The sequence below is a fragment of the Gigantopelta aegis genome, chromosome 13 (assembly GCF_016097555.1).
Source record: "Gigantopelta aegis isolate Gae_Host chromosome 13, Gae_host_genome, whole genome shotgun sequence".
Taxonomy (NCBI): domain Eukaryota; kingdom Metazoa; phylum Mollusca; class Gastropoda; order Neomphalida; family Peltospiridae; genus Gigantopelta; species Gigantopelta aegis.
The window spans coordinates 36,140,165-36,162,759 of NC_054711.1; the positions used below are offsets into that span (position 1 = coordinate 36,140,165).

General features: G+C 37.1%; 1 protein-coding gene across 1 annotated transcript in view; it reads left to right on the forward strand.

Moving 5' to 3' along the window:
• Window positions 1–22,595, forward strand: part of LOC121387655 — a 73,904-nt gene that overhangs the window by 4,668 nt on the left and 46,641 nt on the right. The window contains exon 2 of the mRNA XM_041518842.1: window positions 14,133–22,518. Coding sequence (XP_041374776.1) covers window positions 14,441–22,518 — 8,078 coding nt within the window. The 5' untranslated portion in view covers window positions 14,133–14,440. The remainder of the gene's footprint in view (window positions 1–14,132; window positions 22,519–22,595) is intronic.

Sequence of the window (22,595 nt, forward strand, 5' to 3'; positions counted from 1 at the left end):
AACAAATTATTATTATTTTTTTTTTTTTAAAGTTTAAATATTATTATGATTTAATACATATTTAAAAAAAAAAAAATATGTTATCCCAAAATGTTAAGAACATGAACAAGAAATAAAAAAATTAATTAGTACATTTACGGTATTACACTTACAGCCTTACAGGTTGCGTTACATTATCATTTGTGGTCAGTGTACCAAAGTACCAAAGACAAGTTTATTTTATTAAATTTTTACTATAATGAGGAACAGTGGCGTGGTACTTATTTAAAATCATTGTATTTTCATTAATCATAAGTAAACCCTCATTACGGACATCGTGTGAAATATACCAGAATTATACCCTTTTCCGTGAGTAACTTTATGTCAATGTCAAACACAACGTTTTTTAATTGTACAAAAATAATTTCTTGAAGTGTACCCTTATAACCAACATTTTACTGCACAAACATACAAAATTAACTGACACAAGTATGTTTATACAGTTAATTGGTCTTTTCGTTGTCTTGCTGTGACATGTGATTTTAACATGCATATTGTGTATCGCTGTTAACTCGGGAGTCTAGCAGTTCAGATTCGTCATAGTTGCATTATGTAATCCAGTGGGAAGACATTTTACAATTCAGAGGTGTTATTAGAACTAAATTGGATAGTTTTATATATGGCAACACTGAATGTCAATACACAGCCTGTTGAATTAGCAGCAACATGCTTCGTAGTCATTACGATGACAACAAACATTATAATAACACGTCATTTTATAAACTCCATGTGCTTTTTGAACAATATAAATAGGCTATCCCACAATTCTCACTTCGGCAAAGGTTAAACAGTCGGGACAATTTGGCTTGTTACATTTTCAGAAACCGAAAGTAGTCGACATTTTCCGAATGAGAAAAAAAGGCAGAGTTACTTCCTTTATGTTATTTTGACAAAAGAGGATCGATATTTTTTTTATGCTTACAAAAATGTCATTTAAAAGGAGAAATTGTCTCCCGCACAGGTGAAAGGAGATTTGATCAAATACCGGGAGACTCCCGCGGAATCCGGGAGGGTTGACAGGTCTGACTCTGATTGAGGTGTTTCCTGTCACAATGAACCAGTGACTACGATTGGTATATCAAAGGCCATGGTATGTGCTGTCATGTCCATATAAAAGATCCCTTACTGCTAATGGAAAAATGTATCAAATGTTTGATATCCAGTAGCCGATGATGAATAAATCTATGTGCTCTAGTGTTGTCATTAAACAAAACAAACTAATTTTACATCATAAAATTTAGAGCAAGGCACATTTTGCTTCAGAAAAGTTTCAAAGGTGATATTTTAAAAGTAAGTACGCAAGAAGTAGGGTATGGATATGTAAATAGGCTCATGGGGAATCCCCTGAATTTCCGATCATTGATACTGAATAAGTTTATGATAGGTGAGATATCTAATTCCACAAAATTCTGGTGGGGAAGGGGGTCAAAATATATTATTTAATGTACTTTGACAAATTTTAAACATCAGTTCTCGTACTATAATCTTCCTAAAAGTAAAAAAAAAAAGTTAAATTATTTTTCAGGATTTTAGCGTATGTAATTTTACCCATTCGTGTAGAATGCAGGCAATTCAGGAGAGCATGTCCCCAAACCTCCCTAGAACATTGGGTGTTTGATGTTGTCAATCTGTGGCAGACTCCCAGACCTCACTGTTTAAGGGGAGCAGTCACTCTCGCTCCTCATCACTCCCCTGAGACTGGTTCAAGGAGAGTAATTTGTAGCTCCCCTTAGCATGTGAATTTATATGCTATCCATGTGATGATATTTAAATTAGGGGAGTAATTAAGAACTCTTAAAACATTTTTTATGGCTGTCTTATTACCCCCCCCCCCCCCCAAAAAAAAAACCCAACAAAAACAAACAAACAACAACATTTCCTTCTGTTATGCTTGAAGAAGGTCAGTAATAGTATTGGAAAAAAAACCCAGCACCCCACCCCTTGCATGGCTTTGCCCCTGCAGCACTGGACCTGCCTCAATTCAGGTCCCCATTGCTTAATTTCCTGCACCTGCAATGTTTAAAGGTTCAAGAATGAGGTATTAATAACACGAGGCCCAAAATGGGATGTACTACTACATGTAATCCTGTGGCAAAAAAGTGATTCTGAACTGAACCATGTAGTTTAATTAATCAAGGTTTATTATTATTTATTTTTTAATTTATATGGTCTACCTACATGTAGTCTCATCAACTAGAAATGTTCAGTGAATATGACGTTTTCAAGATGGCCTCTATTATAACTATAGTGAAATAAACAAATTATAACAATTAAATGTTATTTTTTTAATTAATACCATTTAGTGGGAAAGCATTTATTCTTTGTAATTCTATACCTGGCAAACATTTGTTAAAGAGGCATCATGGCTCAAATGCTGTGGTATGTGCTGTCCTGTCTGTAGGAAAGTGGGTTTCTATTTAGGGTTGTCGGATGGGGAAGTGGTTTCTATTTAGAGTTGGATGGGGAAGGCGTTTCTATTTAGGGTTGTCGGATGAGGAAGGCATTTCTATTTAGGGTTGTTGGATGGGGAAGGCGTTTCTATTTAGGGTTGTTGGATGAGGAAGGCATTTCTGTTTAGGGTTGTCGGATGAGGAAGGCATTTCTATTTAGGGTTGTTGGATGAGGAATGTGTTTCTATTTAGGGTTGTTGGATGGGGAAGGCGTTTTCATTTAGGGTTGTCGGATGAGGAAGGCATTTAAATTTAGGGTTGTTTGATGGGGAAGGCATTTTTATTTAGGGTTGTCGGATGAGGAAGGCGTTTCTATTTAGGGTTGTTGGATGGGAAAGTAGTTTAGGTTTAGGATTGTCAGATGGGGAAGTGGTTTTTATTTTTGGTTGTCGGATGGGGAAAGGGTTTTGGTTTAACATTGCTGATTGCCAAGTATGCTAATGAGAAGATACAATTTAGTACTATGTAGCTGTGTTTGTAGCTCCCAATAAGTGATAATTAATTTGTAAATTGGAATTTAATTCCATGTGTTAGAAGTAAATAGTTATTACATACTATCTTCCTTATTGATCTCAGTTGTGCAGAATACAGTTTGGTGTTTTCCTGAAGCCAGATATTGATTTGTACTTGAGCTAGACCTTGTGTGACCTGGAAATGTTAATTTATGGTTGATGTGTGTACATCTGGAACTGGCTTTGTTGTGTTTCCAGGTGTAGGAAATTGTGCAAGGGGTTTCTAGACCAGCGAGAAAAGTTTTTTTTGGGGGGGGGGGGGGGGGGGGGGGGGGGCTGGCGATTGGATTATGTTTCTTCAGACAGAAAATACATTAAAAAAAAAAAAAATTCTTGAAGCAGAGGGTTTTGATTTTCAACAAAACCTGCCCACCTTCCACACCATGCACATGTGCCTGGATTCCTTCTTGTGAAATAAACCATTTTCTGCATTAATGTTACAAAGAAATACTAATTAAAACATTTAATATCTTATTATCTGTATGTTTTCTAACCATACATGGACATGTATGTCCAACGCCATATTGTTGTAAATTAAAATGCGTTGCATGCATCCTTTAGTAAAACTTTCAGTGGGGCGTTTCCATCATTTCATTAAAACTCGTACTACATTCATGAGAGTCAGTAGGCCCACCAAGATGCTAACCAAGCAACCACTAGCCGTAAGTCCTGTGGCGTAACCGTTACACCACTGAGGTAGTCTGAGATATTTTTAGATGGAAGAGATTAGACTAACCCATACTGTACATGTAGGTTGTAGTAATTTATCTTTGCTAATGTAAGCTGTGACAAAGCCTGTTATATGATATGTGAAACCATACAATACTGTCAGCTCCTGATCTAATTTACAATTAGAGGTATTACGTTATCTCATTATATTTCATAGTGTTCATAGGACTTATTATTGCAGCAGTTAATACATTTCATTTCAACTTATTTTTAATGCTTATATCCACTGAAAGTTCAAGCATGCTGTCCTGGGCACATACCTCAGCTATCTGGGTTGTCTGTCCAGGACAGTGAGTGAGTTGTTGGTGTTAGAGTTAGTGGTTGGTTAGTGAGAGAGAAGAGAGTGTAGTGGTCATACACCTACCCATTGAGTCATTAAAACTCGCTCTAGGTGGGAACAGGGACCAGGCTGCGAACCCTGTACCTACCAACCGTATGTCCGATGGCTTAAGCACAACACCACCAAGGCCAGTTACCACAGATGGATTTTATTAATAAGTGGCAGGCTCTGGTTTTTAACCATTTGTATAAAAAAAAACCCATTCATACAGTATTAAATTAAAAAGAATAAATGTTTCCGGGGATTTTATTTACAATACAACGTAATAGTTATTGCCTTAAAGCCGCACGCCCTAGTTCCATCCAGTGAAAATAAATTATAATTTGGTTAATCTACAAACCTGTAACACACTTAGATCACGTTTTTATCAAATGGAGTGAAAAAGCAGGTTTTATATCGATAAGTACCATGGGAATCCCCATGTCCCAATTGCTTGAAATAATTTTGTAAGTTAGTATTCTGATGTCACCGGTAGATGTCGCTCGAAGCACAACAATGCCTACGTCACGACAAATTTCACAGACTTGGGGTGCGTTCCTTTCACCTTTCCTGGACATGTTCCAACTGTTCTGTCCTGGTTGTATCCCCTCTCCAGATATCGTAAGACTTAGCAAAATTATTGGTTTTAAGGGTTTGTAACGTTTTGTATTGAGACACTTACTTGTCTGAACTTTATTGTTACTGAAAATGTTCACGAACTGTGAAGAAAAATCTCACAAATGAACAACAAGCAAATGACAACAAATCGGATGTTGATTGCATGAACCGTGCACGAGAAAACAAACCGAACCAAAATGATAACGGTCACGTGGTATACCAACGTCTGTGACATTGAAATGGAAATATCCCCTCTAAAAATAGATTAGACTTTGTCTGCTCAACGTTTTTTTCTCAGAGGCCCGTGCCATTTTATGAAATAAGAAAAATGCATTTTGTGGTATTACAAAAACCAGGATTACCAGGATTACCAAAAAACACTTCAGGTGAATGGAAATGTATATTCTAAATAATAAACGGTAAGTAAAGTGCAAATTTTATTTGTGAAAAAATGGGTTTAATAGCGAAAAACAACGCCGTAATGGTTAACAACTAGCCGTAACTAGGGTGTGTCCCTTTAAAAATGAATTTGTCTTACATTGACAGCACACGACACACACACACAAGAATCATATAACAGACACTACACTAACAACATACAAACAATAAGGTTAATTAAAAATATTAAATACAAATTTCAATTCAAGAAGTCGCACTATATTACAGAACAAGTCTAAGAAAGAAGTTAATCACTTAAAAGCAGTAATAATAGTTAAAACATTATACTTACTATTTGTTTGTTTCAAAGCAGTAATAATAGTTAAAACACTATACTTACTATTTGTTTGTTTCAAAGCAGTAATAATAGTTAAAACACTATACTTACTATTTGTTTGTTTCAAAGCAGTAATAATAGTTAAAACACTATACTTACTATTTGTTGGTTTCAAAGCAGTAATAATAGTTAAAACACTATACTTACTATTTGTTTGTTTCAAAGCAGTAATAATAGTTAAAACACTATACTTACTATTTGTTTGTTTCAAAGCAGTAATAATAGTTAAAACACTATACTTACTATTTGTTTGTTTCAAAGCAGTAATAATAGTTAAAACATTATACTTACTATTTGTTTGTTTCAAAGCAGTAATAATAGTTAAAACATTATACTTACTATTTGTTTGTTTCAAAGCAGTAATAATAGTTAAAACACTATACTTACTGTCTGTTTAAAAGCAGTGATGATAGTTAAAACATACTTACTGTTTGTTTAAAGACACTTCATAAAACATTTAAAGATTTTTAGAAAGTGTTTATGCCTTAAATCATGTTCACAAAATAGACCTGATTTGATCCAAAATTCAAAAATATATTTTATTAAGTATAGTAATTAGTATGTGTTTATTGCTTTTGAAATTAGAACTGGCTACTAGAGGGTAAAAAAGAGAAAATACATCCACAGGTATTTACCGATTCACAAAATGTCCGAACAGTAAAATGTCAATCGATTGGGTTATCCATTTACAGAAGACTTTTGTGCTACAAATGTTTTTGTTCTGCTTAGTTTTTCAGACTACAGAGTGAATTATGTTTGTAAAATAGACATCTTAGAGGCTCAGATCTTAGCTTCAGCCAGTGAAAATGGACACTAAGTTTGGTTAATTTACAAACATGTAATGCATCTGGATAAAGACATCATGGAGTGAAACTAAATTCTGTGATATATAAAAAATAAATACTCTCTAACAGTAGTCTAAAGCTTGGTTCGATAACTAACTTCTCAGAGGTATGTTCATTTTTATAATTATGAATAAGGTATTTTTGGGTTTTACAAAAACCAGAATGACTTGACACACTTAGGGTGTATAAAAATGGATTTTCTAAACAATAAAATGGAAGTAACTTCTAATGTAAATTAAAAAAGCACTTCGTAGTGTTTAAAACCTAGGCTCTGTCACTTTAAAAGTTGATAGTTGCAAAGTATTACGATTTCTAAAATTTTATTAAAGTTTAAACATAGCATATTAAATAGAAATACCTGTAAATAAAAGTATGTTGATGATTAAACATAGACAGTGGCATTTAATTTGTTTTGTTTTTTTAGTGAAGTAAAGATTTGTTTATTAGGATTGACATCCAATAGCCGATGATTGATAAATCAATGTGCTCTAGTGATGTCGTTAAACAAAACAAGCTTCTCTCTCTCTGTTTATTAGGCACCTGAGAGGAAGTGTTTTAATTAAACGTAGACAGTAACATTTTAAAAATTAATTTGAGTGAATGTAGGGGTTTATTTGATATCTGAAAGTATCGGTAAGCGTGTTGTTTAAACGTAGACAGTAAAATTTTACAAATTAATTTGAGTGAATAGAGGTTTTATTTGATATCTGAAAGTATCGATAAGTGTTGTTTAAATGTAGAAGTGGCATTTTAAATATTTAATTATATTATTTTAATGTACCTAGTGGTATGTTTCTTAGGTACATGAAAGTTTGTTTACCCTGCTGCGATTCTCTAGTGCAGTGTGTTCATGTAGCCTGTGAGATTTGATAAAGCTGCTTGCACCAGTCAGCCAGCCGGCTGTTATTGTGGTTTGACCTACTTGTGCTTCCCAGGGGCTACTTGTCTGCGTGGCTCCATTCCTTGTCTGTTGAATGTGGACTCCTTTGTGTCTTCATGTACATGTAACTCATTGACATTTCTGACATCTCATGAACAGTAGACATGTACTGATAATAGTATGAAAACATAAATAACGTTTACATTACTCAATAAAATTAAATTTTTAGCTTTATTACATTTGCTACACAGCATTTTACACACGTGTACAGAAAGACAACCGCATGCATGTCAATAAAATATTATTATTAAACTGTTACTTGATGTATTTGTGTAATTAATGTACATGACATCTTATAATGTGTAAACAAGGACAACTTATACAATATATAATAATTATTACCTGTAAATATTAAAATATTTGTTAAAAATTTGAACCTTAATTTTTATGCATTTTTATAGATGCAGATTATTATAGCTTATATTACATGTACATAACATACATTTGTGAAAAAGAAGATAAATAATAACAATATGCAGCACATACTATATGTATTTATTACACGTAATTACAGGTAATATCATTTTTGTTAATTAAGCTTGTATAGACTACCATACTTAATGCTTTCTAGAGCTTCTGCTATATTACACACATGTATAAATGAAAACATAATTTTAAAAATGCTACATATACTTAAAGATTGTCTGTTATTTCTTTTGCATTCATCGGGGTACTGTATGAACAAGAACAAATCATCTGCAAACTGAATCGGTGAAACCGTTCTCACGTAAGGTTACGGATGATTTTTTTCGTTCATACCTAGATGAACATAAAAGAAATAATAGATGATCCTTATAATTAAATTTGAATCATACAGGCTAATAATAAGACAACTTACCCATATAATATGACGTCATCAGACGAAGTAATTTATACGTTCATCGAAAAATTAACAAACAAACTCCCATTGCTACATCTGGACCAATGGGATGACGTTATGTTGTAATGAATATAATCGAAATTTAATTTTATGTACATATAACATGTAATATTTATAAATATTACCCTAGTGGTCACTTATAATGGAAAATATTCTGCATTCATGTAACTTGCACTACTATTGGATGATTTAATGTTGACAAACCAACGACCTCATCACAATTTGGCAAACACAAAATGATGTCACGTAGTTTAAAGAGTTTCAGTGTAATAAAATGTTAGTTTAATGCAATACATTATATATATATATATATATTAGCAGAAGATATAGAACTTTGGTTCTTGAAAATTATCACTGAATGTGATTAAAATACAGTTATACAACTTACAGCAATACTCAGAACAATATGTAAGTGGTTTATGTCATTTCTATATACATGTACGTGTATGTATATATACAAAATAAATGCTTTTATTAAAAATATATAGCTGGGGTAATAAATGGAATAACAAACAGGGTACCATTTATTATAATATTTATGTCCATCGTCAAATAATAACTGGTAACTTGTTTATTATCCTCTGTTTAACAGAGGACATGTTAATAAAGTATCTTTTTGACTAGATACATTATTTCATGCATTTGTGTAGCAGAGGAATATTGCAACTGAAATTGGATCATATGACTGAAAACAAATTATCAGGCCTTTCTCCTGAATATTTTTAAGGCGCTTGCATTTTTAGCATCAACATTCATTAATTAATTCATTCATTCATTCATTCATTCATTCATTCATTCATTCATTCATTCATTCATTCATTCATTCATTCATTCATTCAGTATAACACAAATCAGGCCAGAATAAATGAGGTAGTGGGTTGAAAACAATTAAGTATTTTCCTTCAATCCAGCTAATCATGTTTTTACTTTATTTTTAAATTAAAATTATTATATTATTTATTTTATATTTCTTTACTTATTTTTATTTAATTCATATTATTTATTTTATTTTATTATTACAGTTGTTATTTTGTTTCTTATGTCAGCATTCTGTTAAGACCTGGCAGTGTTCTCGTTGGGTGAAAATTAAAGGTGGGTGGCTGATCGACTCCGATCACCCCTCCCCTCCAGTCCCCCTACCCCCTTGATGTTTCAAGTAAATCACAAAAAACAAATCCACTAAAAACATTTGAAAGCTTGGTTACCGTATATTGTTGTGTGTTAGTTAACTATGGATAGCCTACTCCTTTATTTAGCCCCTCAGTATCTGGTATAAAAGGTATTGGCACGAATGTATTTTATGTAATTGAGCCGGAGATAATGTCAGTCTGTCATTCACAGGCATTCATTTTGGTGAACCGATTAGTTTTAATGTTACATTTTAATAAAAATTTCAAGTTATCTCAAACATCTGAATTTAATATATATATTTTTTAATATGATCCTCATAAGTAGGATAACACTGTTCTGACCTTTTTATTTCTATTTTGTTCAAATGAATCGATCGCTTTGGTAACACCGGCTGATAAAAGTAGTTTCGTTTTTATAAAGGGGTTGTAAATATTATTTGGCACCCAAGATATATAATTGTAATGCTAAACACAACTTCCCGTGGTTTGTTTTTTTATAAGCGGTCATATCCCTAACAAAATAAAAAGTTTCTAATATTTTATTAATAATTATTGAATAAACAAATGGCAGTAAGTAAAAATAATCAGTTATGACAAATGAAAGCTATAAATGTTGACAAAATATAACATGATGGTGAATGGGAACAAAAAACAGAGCGATTGTTCTGATCACGTGACATACAGTCGAACTTCGTTAACTCGAAAGTTGAAGGGGACGATGAAATAGTTCGAGTTTCAGGGAGTTCGAGTTTTCGAAATTTGTACAGCCGTTGCCGGGTCCTTCCCCAGATTGCTCGATCTCTGATGTATCAGTTTCTAACATAACTAACTGACTAGTAATGAATCATTTTGAATTCACACTTAAATAGCAAATAACAAATTTGACATGATTCACTCGTTTTAGAGAAAAAACAAACAGCTTTAATTGTTATTACAACAGTTCTTTGAAGATAACAAGACTATCCGTACTTTGTGTAATGAGGCCCGCTGCTGTGTACAAACACTGACAACCAAATGCAGGCATGTAGGATCATTTCGTTCCGCATAGTCGGTGATCTATTATTCTGTAATTACCGCGAGTATCATCGATAGCCGAGACCAGTCGGGGCACTCATGCTTGGCTTGGGTGACAATTCATTTTTCTTTAAAGTAGTACCGGTACAGTTAAAAGGCTCAGTCACTCCACAAACTTCGAGTTTTGGAAGTGCAATATCCCTTAATTTTTTATGGTGGGACCAAAAAATTACTTTGAGAGATAGAGTTTTTCGAATGTTCGAAGTTTGAGTGTTCGAAGTCTGTTATTACTAGTTTGTATAGCAGTTCGGCCGGGACCACCATTTCACTTCGAGAGATCGACGTTTTTGAAAGATCGAAGTTTGATTTATCGAAGGTTGACTGTATTTTAGTCTTCACCACGAAAGGCGAGTGATCACTCCCGCTCTCCTCCACACTCACCTGGAAAGTTTTAGGAGAGTGGCAAACTGATCGCCTCTCACTAAAATATTTAATGCATTTTATTTGACACATCATGTGATTGCTTGCCTAGAACAATTTTAGGAGAGTCATCTTCAGCTCGCCTTGATTTTGCTGGTGGCGAGGACTGTATTTGGTGCCAAATAAATGTTTTTTCCAGGGGGAAATTGTCATCAAGATAAAAATAAAATAAATGTTTTTATTGCTGAAATAAAGTATAACTTTTCTTGTATGTATCAAACAGACCAAAAAAAAAAAAAAAAAAAATATATATATAGACTGGTATTGGATATAATAAAAACATTCTGATACAGGATATAATAACCGAAGTCTGTTTCCTTTGATGTCGAATGGTTAGACATCCACAGATCGATGTTTTCAGTGTGTGTGTGTTTTGGGAAGGTGGTGTCAGGATGGAAACGGTTGATTAACAACTTTACTGTACTTTAAAAAAGTGCTACACCGATCGTTCATTCAGTTAAATGGTACAGTTTATTCTGTCAATTGGCATCTTCTATGATCGGCCTTGAACCTTGATAGCTCAGCACGGGAATCCCATTACGCTTAAGTGCCTTCCTGGTGGATTAGCGGTCCCAGTAGATGTCTGGTAAAATTACCAAACACGAGAATGTAAGCTAAAGACTGTTCCATTGTTAGGTATTGAGGATGTGTTTTACCAATCATGTGTGATTAGGTGTGCTTGAGATACTGTCACACAGGTTGTTAGGTATTCAGGATGTGTTTTACCAATCATGGGTGATTAGGTGTGCTTGAGATACTGTCACAGGTTGTTTGCAAGAGGTAATCGACTGCCACCTGCATACTCATGGTAATTGTTTTCTAAAGCACTTGAAATCAAGGCGTAACGGCAATTGATTTAAAGCGCTTACACACCGTCAAAACGCTTACTTTACGGACCAAGGCATGTCGGCCCGCTACATCTTGCGGCCCTGGGGAAATCTTTGATTATAAATTATAAAATAACTTATACATACTAAATATAACAGTAAGAAATATTTATTATTTTTTAAATTATTATTATTATTAAGTTGCTAATTAAATTCAAACATATATCATTAGCAGTGACCAGTACCGGTACATTACAATTTACAACAAAAGTAATCTTACAAAACATTGACAATAATACTTTTTTATTACCCGAAATAAATTAATTGTTTTCTGTAAGCTACATGTATATTTCATTCATTTGTTTAGCTATGAAACATTACAACCTAAAGCTTATTACAAAATGGGTAGTAGGTGAATGTTTTTTTATTGTTTAAAAAAAAAAACTAACTGGACAATTGTGTGTCATTTGTAGATATACCACCATTTTTTGTTATTTGGCTAAATAAAACTTGAATTTAGCTCAAGATTTTCATACCAACTTTGCCAAATTGTTAATACTTTTTGGGGTCCATCTTTCACTGGGGTAAATGTCAGGCATTTATGAAGTTTGGAAGCTGGTGTTATTTGTATGCAAGCTCATGTTATTTGTATGAAGGATGGCATAACTCGTATACAGTCTGGTATTGAAGGCTGGTATTGTTCAAAGTCTGGTATTGTTCAAAGTCTGGTATTACTGGTATGAAGTCTGGTATTATTTGTAATAAGTCTGATATTATTGTTTGTATGAAATGTGGCATTTTTTAAAAGTCATTTGTATGAAGTGTGGATTTATTTCTATGAAGTGTGGATTTATTTCTATGAAATCTAGTGTTATTTATTTGATTCTGGTACCGGCCTCGGTGGCGTCATGGTAGGCCATCGGTCTACAGGCTGGTAGGTACTGGGTTCGGATCCCAGTCGAGGCATCAGATTTTTAATTCTGATACCGACTCCAAACCCTGTGTGAGTGCTCCGCAAGGCTCAATGGGTAGGTGTAAACCACTTGCACCGACCAGTGATCCATAACTTGTTCAACATAGGCCATGGTTTGTGCTATCCTGCCTGTGGGAAGCGCAAATAAAAGATCCCTTGCTGCTAATCGGAAGAGTAGCCCATGTTGTGGCGACAGCAGGTTTCCTCTCAAAATCTGTGTGGTCCTTAACCATATGTCTGATGCCATATAACCGTAAATAAAATGTGTTGAGTGCGTCGTTAAATAAAACATTTCTTTCTTTTGATTCTGGTATTATTTGTTTGACGTCAGGCAATTATTAGCATAAATGGTTTTATTATTTGTAAGAAAAAAAGTTTGTTTTGTTTAACGACACTACTAGAGCACAGATTTATTAATCATTGTCTATTGGATGTCAAACATTTGGCAATTTTGAAATATAGTCTTGGATAGGAAACCTGCTACATTTTTCCATTAGTAGCAAGGGATCTTTTATATGCACCATCTCACAGATGGGACTGCACATACCACAGCCTTTGATAAACTAGTTGTGGTGCACTGGCTGGAATGAGAAATAGCCCAAATTACAAACCGACTGTGCATCAAGTGAGCGCTTTAACGCTATGTCCCGCCCCTTATTTGTAAGAAATCATCTGTATGAAAGAAAGAAAGAAATGTTTTATTTAACGACGCACTCAACACATTTTATTTTACGGTTATATGGCGTCAGACACATGGTTAAGGACCACACAGATTTTGAAAGGAAACCCGCTGTCGTCACTACATGGGCTACTCTTTCCGATTAGCAGCAAAGGATCTTTTATTTGTTCTTCCCACAGGCAGGATAGCACAAACCATGGCCTTTGTTGGATCACTGGTCGGTGCAAGTGGTTTGCACCTACCCAATGAGCCTTGCGGAGCACTCACTCAGGGTTTGGAGTCGGTATCTGGATTAAAAATCCCATGCCTCGACTGGGATCCGAACCCAGTACCTACCAGCCTGTAGACCGATGGCCTAACCACGATGCCACCGAGGCCGGTCATCATTTGTATGAAGTCTGGTATTATATGGAAGCTTGTATTACCAGTATGTACTTAATATACTGAGAGACAAAAATAATACAATTGGTATTTCACTGAATATTTTCTAATAGAAATATCAGATCATATATATTAAGCATGCAGACAAATGACATTGGTAACACCTGTAAGTGAAAGTGGATTTTTTTCAAATTGGATTTTAATATATTTTTTTAAATTTAAAACAAAAAACATAACCTTGGTGTTTATTGCAATAAAATGGCATTGCATTTGAAAACAATTTTCCACATGCAATTGCCTGCTCTTGTTTCTCTATAAAAGAAACAGATTTTTTCTTCTTTTCCTATCTTTTATAATATGCCACGATAAGTAATGCTGAAAACAAATGCTGTTTTATTGCAGAATTTTTTTATAAATTCTGTTTTATTTTGTTTCGAACACATTTTATATAACAATTTCCCAATTTGAACAATATCTTCTTTCATTGTATGAACTGTTTTTATAATTTATTATGCTTAAGTATTACTCTTGTTGTTTTCAGAGATGACTTGGCTTGTGGGACGTCTGATGATGATTCTGCTGCTAAGGTTTTATCCAGTACATCAGCGTCATCAACAAGATGTGTCAGACGCACAGAAGATGACATGGATGTTCGAGAGACACAGGCAGCATCAAGTAGTGCTCCTGATACAGCTTCTGTAACCTTGCCTACCAATCCTCCAAGTCTGTCCTTGAATGTGTCCATGATTCCACCAAGTGTATCATTAAACCCTCCAAGTATTCCTTCTCATGTGCTGGTATCTTCAGAACCTGAAGTCCTAGCTGAGTTTCCAACCATAGACTTAGACAATGTTCCACTTCCACCAACTCCACCTCAAAGCAGCAAGTCTTTCCCTGTACCACCTTCACCTGCATCTCCCCCAGTTCCCAGACGAGGAAAGAAAAAAAAGAAAAATAAACGAAGAGAGGAAGAGGCACCTCCTCCCCCACCTCCTAAGAGAACGGTCCAAAAAGCGCGCATCGCAGAATTATGCGAACAGAGAGGGTTTTGATTACAAGACATATGTCTCTGAAGAACCTCCACCACCACCACCACCACCACCACCACCACCACCTCCACCTGATACCGAATTGCCATCTACCTTAAAAACAGTTGAAGTTGAGGAACAGTCTCTAGCACAGAAGCTTTTAAGTAAAGCAATCAGTTCGGCCACTGCTGAAGAAAATAAGAACTCATTAGAAACACCTTCAGTACAGATGCCTTTGAAACAGGCAGGTGTGAAGGGAAAAGTATCATTTCAGATTAAATCATTTAAAAAGCCAATTGTGCCAGTTACAGATGAAGAGCTGGTGGAGGAGGCCAAAGATAACGAGAACGAAGTAGCAGCAGGTGAAGTTCCTGTCCAAGCTAAGTCTGCTTTTAAACTAGATATATTTGAAGATGCTCAGGATAAAGATGAAGATAAATCTGAAGTGATACCTGTTAGGTTTAAGGTGTTGAAGAAACATGACATGTTTAGGCCGGGTGTTAAAGAAGAAATACAAAGTGAGGATAATAAGGCATCAGCAGTGCCAGAAGTGCCACACCACACTGCTCAGGAAGCTAAGGAACTTGCTCTGAAATATAAAGAGGTGTTGGAGAAAGCTCTTCGTCAGGGCTCGTCCACCGACCCAGCTGGTGATGCTGCCATTGAAAAAGATGGCACAGGCTCTGATGGTTATAAAGCAGTAAAAGAAATCGAATCTAATTCTAATGAAATCCTGGGTCAAAGTGTGGATACTGCAACAAGAAAGGAGACTGGTTTGGGACTGAAGAGACCATCTCGTTACACAGGCGATCGATCTCCCGACAGACGATCTGTACGTCACAGAGGCAGCCAGTCTGAAGAAAGGGACCGTAAAAGATCTCCTGCTAAGGACCGCACGCACCAAAGATCACCTGATAAAGATAGGTACCACCGAAAGGATTCTTCCCCAAAACGTGAAAGATCTCGCACACCAAACAGGGAAAGATCACGCACTCCAAAAAGGGATCGGTCACGCACACCAAAAAGAGAAAGGTCAAGGACACCAAAAAGGGACAAGAGAGATCGATCTCGTACGCCTGACAGAATACATTCTCGTCGGTCCAGAGCCTCTAGGGATAGGTCAAGAAGTCCTGTAGTCCGAATTCCTAGCCGGAGACGATCACGATCACCTGTACGAAGTCGAACCCGTCGAGGAAGATTGTCTCCTTTCAGAAACCGGTCTCGCAGTCGTTCTCCCTACAGGGTGCATTCTCGCAGACGAGGCAAGTCATCCAGTCAGTCACAGTCAAGATCGCATTCTCCTACACCTGCGAGGATTTATTCTGCTAAAAGCAGGCGCTCTCCTGTTCGAAGAAGGTCAAGGACTCCAAACAGGCGAAAGTCGAGAACCCCAGATAGACGGTCGAGAACTCCAACTAGGCGAAGGTCAAGAACCCCAGATAGACGAAAGTCAAGAACTCCAGATAAAAGGAAGTCAAGAACTCCTGAGAGACAAAAGTCGAGAACTCCAGAGAGACAAAAGTCGAGAACTCCAGAGAGACAAAAGTCCAGGACCCCAGATAGACAAAAATCAAGAACTCCAGATAGATGCGAGTTAAAAACACTAGATAAATTGGGCGTAAATAGAGAAAATGTTTCCCAAGTTGAAAATAAATTCAGTGCCGATGATGTGAGTAAAGATGTGAGTGAAGACGTGAGTAAAGAAGTAACTGAGATACAAAAAAGTGTAGTTGAGGAGGAACATGTTCACACTGAGGATGTATTTAAAGAGAGGGATCCTAAGGATATCAGATCGTCATATGAAACTGAACAGGATAAACTAGTTACACATAGTCTTCCTGAAGTATCTCACAAAACATCTAGTGAAAGACAAGTGTCTGGTGAAACACAAAGTCAGAGTATGACAGATCAAGTGGAAGAAGAACATGGGACTTCCACGGAAATGGAACAAATAGTATTAACACAGCACACTGTAGGAAATGCTACTGGGGAATATTCAGCTTCTAAGGATATTAAAGATAATTTTAGTCAGGTCCATGCCATTGATGATTCAAGAGTGAATACTATTAAACATAAAACATCTGAAGAAGATGCTTCTTTAGCATCAGTAAAAGCTAGACTCTCAGAGCTGTGGTCATTGCCCTTAGAACCTATAATACCCATAAAGGAAGGTATATCGGTAGCTAAAGTCAAGTCCAAGACATCTGATATGGATAAAGTCATTAAAGGTAACAAGGGTAAGAAAGTGCATGCTGATAAAAATGAGGAGAAAGGGTTTGTTGAAAAAATCAAGGAAAAAACGGGAAAGCTTGATGCCATTGAGGATTTTGAAAATGAACCCTTGTCTCAAGCTCATATTAGTTCAGCGCATATTGATAGTAAAGTGAAGAAAGCATCTTTGGATAAAATGGAGGACAGTGAAGTTTTACCTGAAGCCCATAGTAATTTATTACCAAAAGCTATCAAAGAAAAGAAAACATCTTTTGATAGCAGTCAAAACCATGAAAGTGATGTGTCAGCTGAAGTGCAAGTGAAGGGTAAGGTCAAGAAAACATCTCTTAGTGAGAGTGAGGGCAGGGAAAGGGAAGCAGTTGAAGAGCGTAGTAGGTCAGGGCATGAAGGTGGTAAAGGAAGGAGGACATCTGTTGATAGAGGTGGTGATAGAAAGGAAAGTGATGTTCCAATTGAAGCTAGTACTAATCCTATTCAGAAAGATGTGTTTGTGTATCATCAGTTTGAAAAGTCAAAATGGGAGGACACGGACAGTTCAGAATTGACGGACAGTAGTGTTTTGGAATATTCCTCCAAATTTGGAGACCGATACAAACCATCACGCGATAGAGATCGGTTGGATCAAAAGGGTAGAGCAGGTGCTTTAGATAAAGGTAATAGACAGTCAAAATTATGTGATGATAAGCCTTATTCCAGAAGACAATCTTGGGAGGAAAGTTCAAGACAGCATCGAAGACCAGAAAAACATAGTACATACAAAAAACAAGAGAATCGAGATTATCATGAAAGTAGTGAAAAAATTCCATATGATCGAGATTATAAATCCAGAAGCAGGCATTCACATAAGGATTTCTGTTCCACACCAGACTCTCTTTCTGAGAAGTCTACCAAATCTCTGCCTAGAAGTCGCGAGTCTGATGTCAGAGGTATTAAAAATCGTGTCGGTGTTAAAAAAGGTGATGAGAAGGAACATGAACAGGCTGGAGGTAATGTTGCTAAAGTTATTGTTCCTGGAGGATTTTCAAGCATAGTGTCAGCTTATGGATCAGATTCATCAGATGAATCAAACCTGTCTCCATTAACTTTGTCTGAGCAGACAGAGGTAAAAAAAAACTTGGATAATAAAGTTATAGATGCTTCGAAAATGGTGATGGGAGAACAGAAAAACTTAAGTTTGAAAACTGAAATATTTGAATGTTCAGGATATTCAGTAAGATCTGAAAAAGTGAAACATGAAAGTCAGAACACTCGGGAATCTGATTCTAAACAAACATCTGTTGCCTGTCACAATGAAAATAATAGTGCCATAGGTTGTTCAGCAGCAGACGAAACAACATATAGTGGCAATGCTTCCTCCAAGTCTCAGTTTAATATCACATCATCTGCTTGTGTTAAAGTGGTTTTGGCTGATTCATCTGAAACATTACAGACCATTCCAGTGAGTGTAAGATGTTCAACTAGTAATGTAGACTTAAATCAGAAACTGCTAGTTAGTGATTGTTCTTCAGGAAAAACACATACTGCTTTGTTAGTTGATGAAATGAATATTGAAGGTCAGCTGTCTTCATCCCCATCATCATCACCACCGCCACCACCACCACCATCATCACCACCGTCACCTCCACCTCCACCGCCATCATCACCACCACCACCACCACCACCTCCATCTTTGCTACCTCCAGCATCTCACCAAACTCAAGTTTTAAAATATAACGAAAATGTAAGCTCGTGTTTCAGCAGTCATACCACTCGGATTCAGACTGATAAAGAAATGAAGAAGAGTGTTGGTGATAACTTTCATATAAACAGAGATTTTCCTTTGTCTTTACCATCGATTGTTACAACAGAGGGTAGTTCACCATCAGCTGCCACGACAGAGGGTAGTAACAGTGACAGTGTCAGTAGTTCAACACTTGTAGGAAGTACTCGGAGTTTGTCACCGGTTCTACAGTTAGGTGAGGAAGCACATGCAGGTAGTAGCTTGAGTGTTTCTGTTACTGGATTAACTGATTCACTAATGCATTCAGACAGTCTGTTCTCACCTGTGGTAACATCGTCTGTAGATGAAGCTGAAAGACGTCCAGGTCTACGTGGTCCAGTACAAATTGCCTCGCATGCAGTGATCACTCCTGCTGTGTCAAAGTTTGTCAAATCTTCAAAGATGAGTTCTTCTCTACATGGAGACCATTCTAATATAGATGCAGTTCATCCTGCTATATTTGAATCAGCTAAAATTAGTGTACCAGTCATAAACATCAGTAGTGAAGAAATAAATGTTAGTAGACTAAAACATGATGTAGATACTGGATCTGTGCAAGTAAAATTTAAAACAGAAATGAATGATGTCTTGGATGCAAAGAAATGTGATAGCCTTACTGAAAATGGTTTGCCCGATTTACAGAAACACTCTCCTACAAGGATACTTTCTCCTACAGAAAGGTTTTCTCTGGCAAAGGTTGATTCAGATGATTTTGAGGTAATGAAGCCAAGCTCCGATTCCTTTGAGAGTATGCAGTTTGATAAGGGAGAGCAGCTTGAGGTGCCTTCGTGGGAAAGTGTAGAACAACCAAGTGTTGGTAGGTCTCCTAGTGACTTTGAATTAGGTCAGGACAAAACATCTAAAGATGGCAGAGTATTAGGGGTGAAGGTTGCAGTTGGCGAATCATCAGACAGTGAGGTTTCAGAATCAAACCAGAAGGAACAAGTTGTTCGGGAACCTGAATTGTCATTTGAGATGCATGCTGAAATTACTGCTGTTGACAAGGAGAAGAGTGTTCCTTTTGAAGTTGCAGGAGCTGTAATAATAGAAGGCAAGGAAAATAGTAATACAGTCACAGAAGGTAAGGAATTTACACCAGATACTTCATCTGCCTGTGAAAGTTCTGCCCCAGTTGCTAGTCCTGTAAAAGGTGCTGTAACAAGAAGTAGAGGACGGATATCTAACACAAGTAACAATGATTCTGCTGTGGTGTCTGAATCAAGTGATGTATCAATCGATAGTCCCACACAGCTACGGAGACGTAGTGGGCGTTTGCAGAAGAAATTTGAGCAAAATCCTATCAAGATGGATGTGCCAAAGAAAGTTCCAGAAAAGAAAGGCAAGAAAGATAAAAAGTCACAGCCTGTCGAGATAATATTGCAGAATCTTGAGCAAGTCACAGAAACAAATTTGAACAAGATAGATGACAATCAAGCAAAAATGTTCATTAAGACTTTTGATGAAGTGTCTTCTGAAAAGATACCGGCATCTGTTCAAGGGTCTATTGAAAAATCAGCAGCAACATCTACTGAAACCAGTGAAATAGTTCCTGTTGAGTCGAAGGAAAGAACCAAAACAGTCATGGTCTTTAAAACAAAGAGTAAAAACAAACTACAACAGATACCAGTGATAAATATACAGAAAATAGAAGTAGTAGGTGCTGGATCAAAGCAGTATGATGATCAGCCAAAAATGACATGCCCCTCTAGTTCGAATGAGAGTGAGGAAACAGACACAACATTACCTAAAAAGTCAGTTGTTGAGGAAGAACCTCAAAAGATACCCACAATAGAACAGTTAGAAGTTAAAAATGAATTTGGCTCAAAAGATGATAATTCAAAAACAGATTTTCTGTTAAAAGTGATAGAGGAGAAAAGGAAAATGGATATTCGTCTGGAAGAAAGAAAAAAGGCTGAGGTAAAAGAGAAACGTTTACGAGATGCTCGGGAAGAAAAAGATCTTCGTGATCAAGAGGAGCGTGAATGCCGTGAACGAGACCGGAGGGAGCGTGACCGTGAACGACGAGAGAAGGAGGACCGAGATCGGCGAGAGCGAAGTCGCAAGAAATACAGTGATGACAGCGAGGATGATGACCGCTACTACCGCAGTCACACCAGACGGCGCCGGGATCGAGACAGAGACGACAAGAGACGGGATGAACGGCGGTCACGTGATCGGGATGATCGCGATCGGTCTTACCGCGAATCAAGATCACGGAGACGTTACGATCGTAGAGACAGCAGGTCACCTGACTACAGGAGAGATAGCCGTTCTCCTGACTACAGGTCAAAAAGTAGGTCTAATAAGAAAACTGATAGTTCATCAAAGTCTTCTAAACCTCAAGTGTCTTCATCTCAAAGCGAGAAGGATGGATCTTCACCACGGTCATCCAAGAATGATTCAGGTCACAGTCCACTGAGACCAGAGAAGGTGAAATCAAGGTGGAGGAGAGCCAGTGAGGCGGAACAGAAATCAGAATTGTCTGATGTCACAAAAGTAACTGTTGAAACAGAAAAGGCTCCATCACAGGAAGCTGCTGTTGCACTGTTCCCTCCAACAGAACATATACCAGTATCTACTAGTCAGATTGCCTTTCAACCAGAAGCTATTCCTAGTCCAGCACACAGCCAGCAAGTGTTTTCTCACCCACCTCCAGGCTATGGACAGCCAGGGGTTCATGGAGTTCCAGCTAATTATCAACATGGACCTATTGATTTTGAGACCAACCCTCCATGCTTTGAAACTGGACCACCACCACCACCAGTTCATCCATCTGGATATGAAGTCCATCCACAGAACATGCATCCACATGTTCAGCCTTTTGGTCCTCCTAACTTCCAGCATGGTCCTCCTCAGTACCAACAACCTCCATTTCACCAAGGACAGCCACCATTTCAACAAACGTCAGTATATGATCACATGGCCCCAGCATATGAACAGGGACCATTTCAGCAAAGTCCTGCTCCAGTGTATCCTAGCTATGACTATCAACAGTATCCTCAAACTGTACCTTCTATACCTCAATACCCATCTGCTGAATATCAATCCAGCCAGCCTTTCATACCTCAAGGTGATAACCAGATACATCAGCAACCATTCCAGCCTACAAGCTATGTGAAACCTATAGTGCATGGAGTTCCAGTGCCAGATATGGTACAAGTTCCACCAGATGGTGCAGGTGCAAGACAGATGCCTCCGGTTTCTGTACCAATTTCAGTTGTGGCTACAGGAACATCTTCAGCAGTATTGGACACTCAAAGCTCAGGAAGGGTTCTTGTTCCAGTGCCAGTAACCTCATCAGTACAAACAGAAGGGAAAAAGTTTTCTGCCAAACTTTTCTGGAAGTCGTCCAAACCATCTCCTTTGACTAAACCAGCAGAAACATTTCAGTCTTCCAAACCAGTTGGTGAACAAAACAAGGCTACATTATCTTCATCTAAGGCTTTAGTGATTCCGACTCCATCTTCAAAGGCTGTAACACAAGCTGATGAGATTCCTACCTCTGTAACCTCTGTAAACTCGAAACCTCTTCCAGCTGTTCAGAAACCAGTCACAGAAGACCCATGGGATCCAAATTTTGATTTGGTTGTTCCTCCAAAAGTTGAAGAACCTGAGCCTGAACGTTCTGTCACTCAAAAAAGATTGTCAACTGACAGTGGTATCATAGTTCCTCCAAAGAAACAGAAGTACAAGCTTCTAGATTTTACACAAGCAGACACGACATCGGGGACAAGTCTGGAATCGGAGAAGCCTTTTGAGAAAGTCGGTGAGTCGGCAAAGACTGCTGCAAAACAAAGTGAAAGTTCCGAGTCAAAAGAAAATGTGAAACCAAAGTCTGAAGTGGTGGAAAGCAAACTTGAACATCCATACTTTGAAGACATCCAAGAAAACATCTATCTGTGTGAAAGGTGAGTACAAAATAATTTACTGTTTTAAAATTGTGTTTGGGTAAAATAGAGAAGTCATTCAACCATGTTCCCCTGTC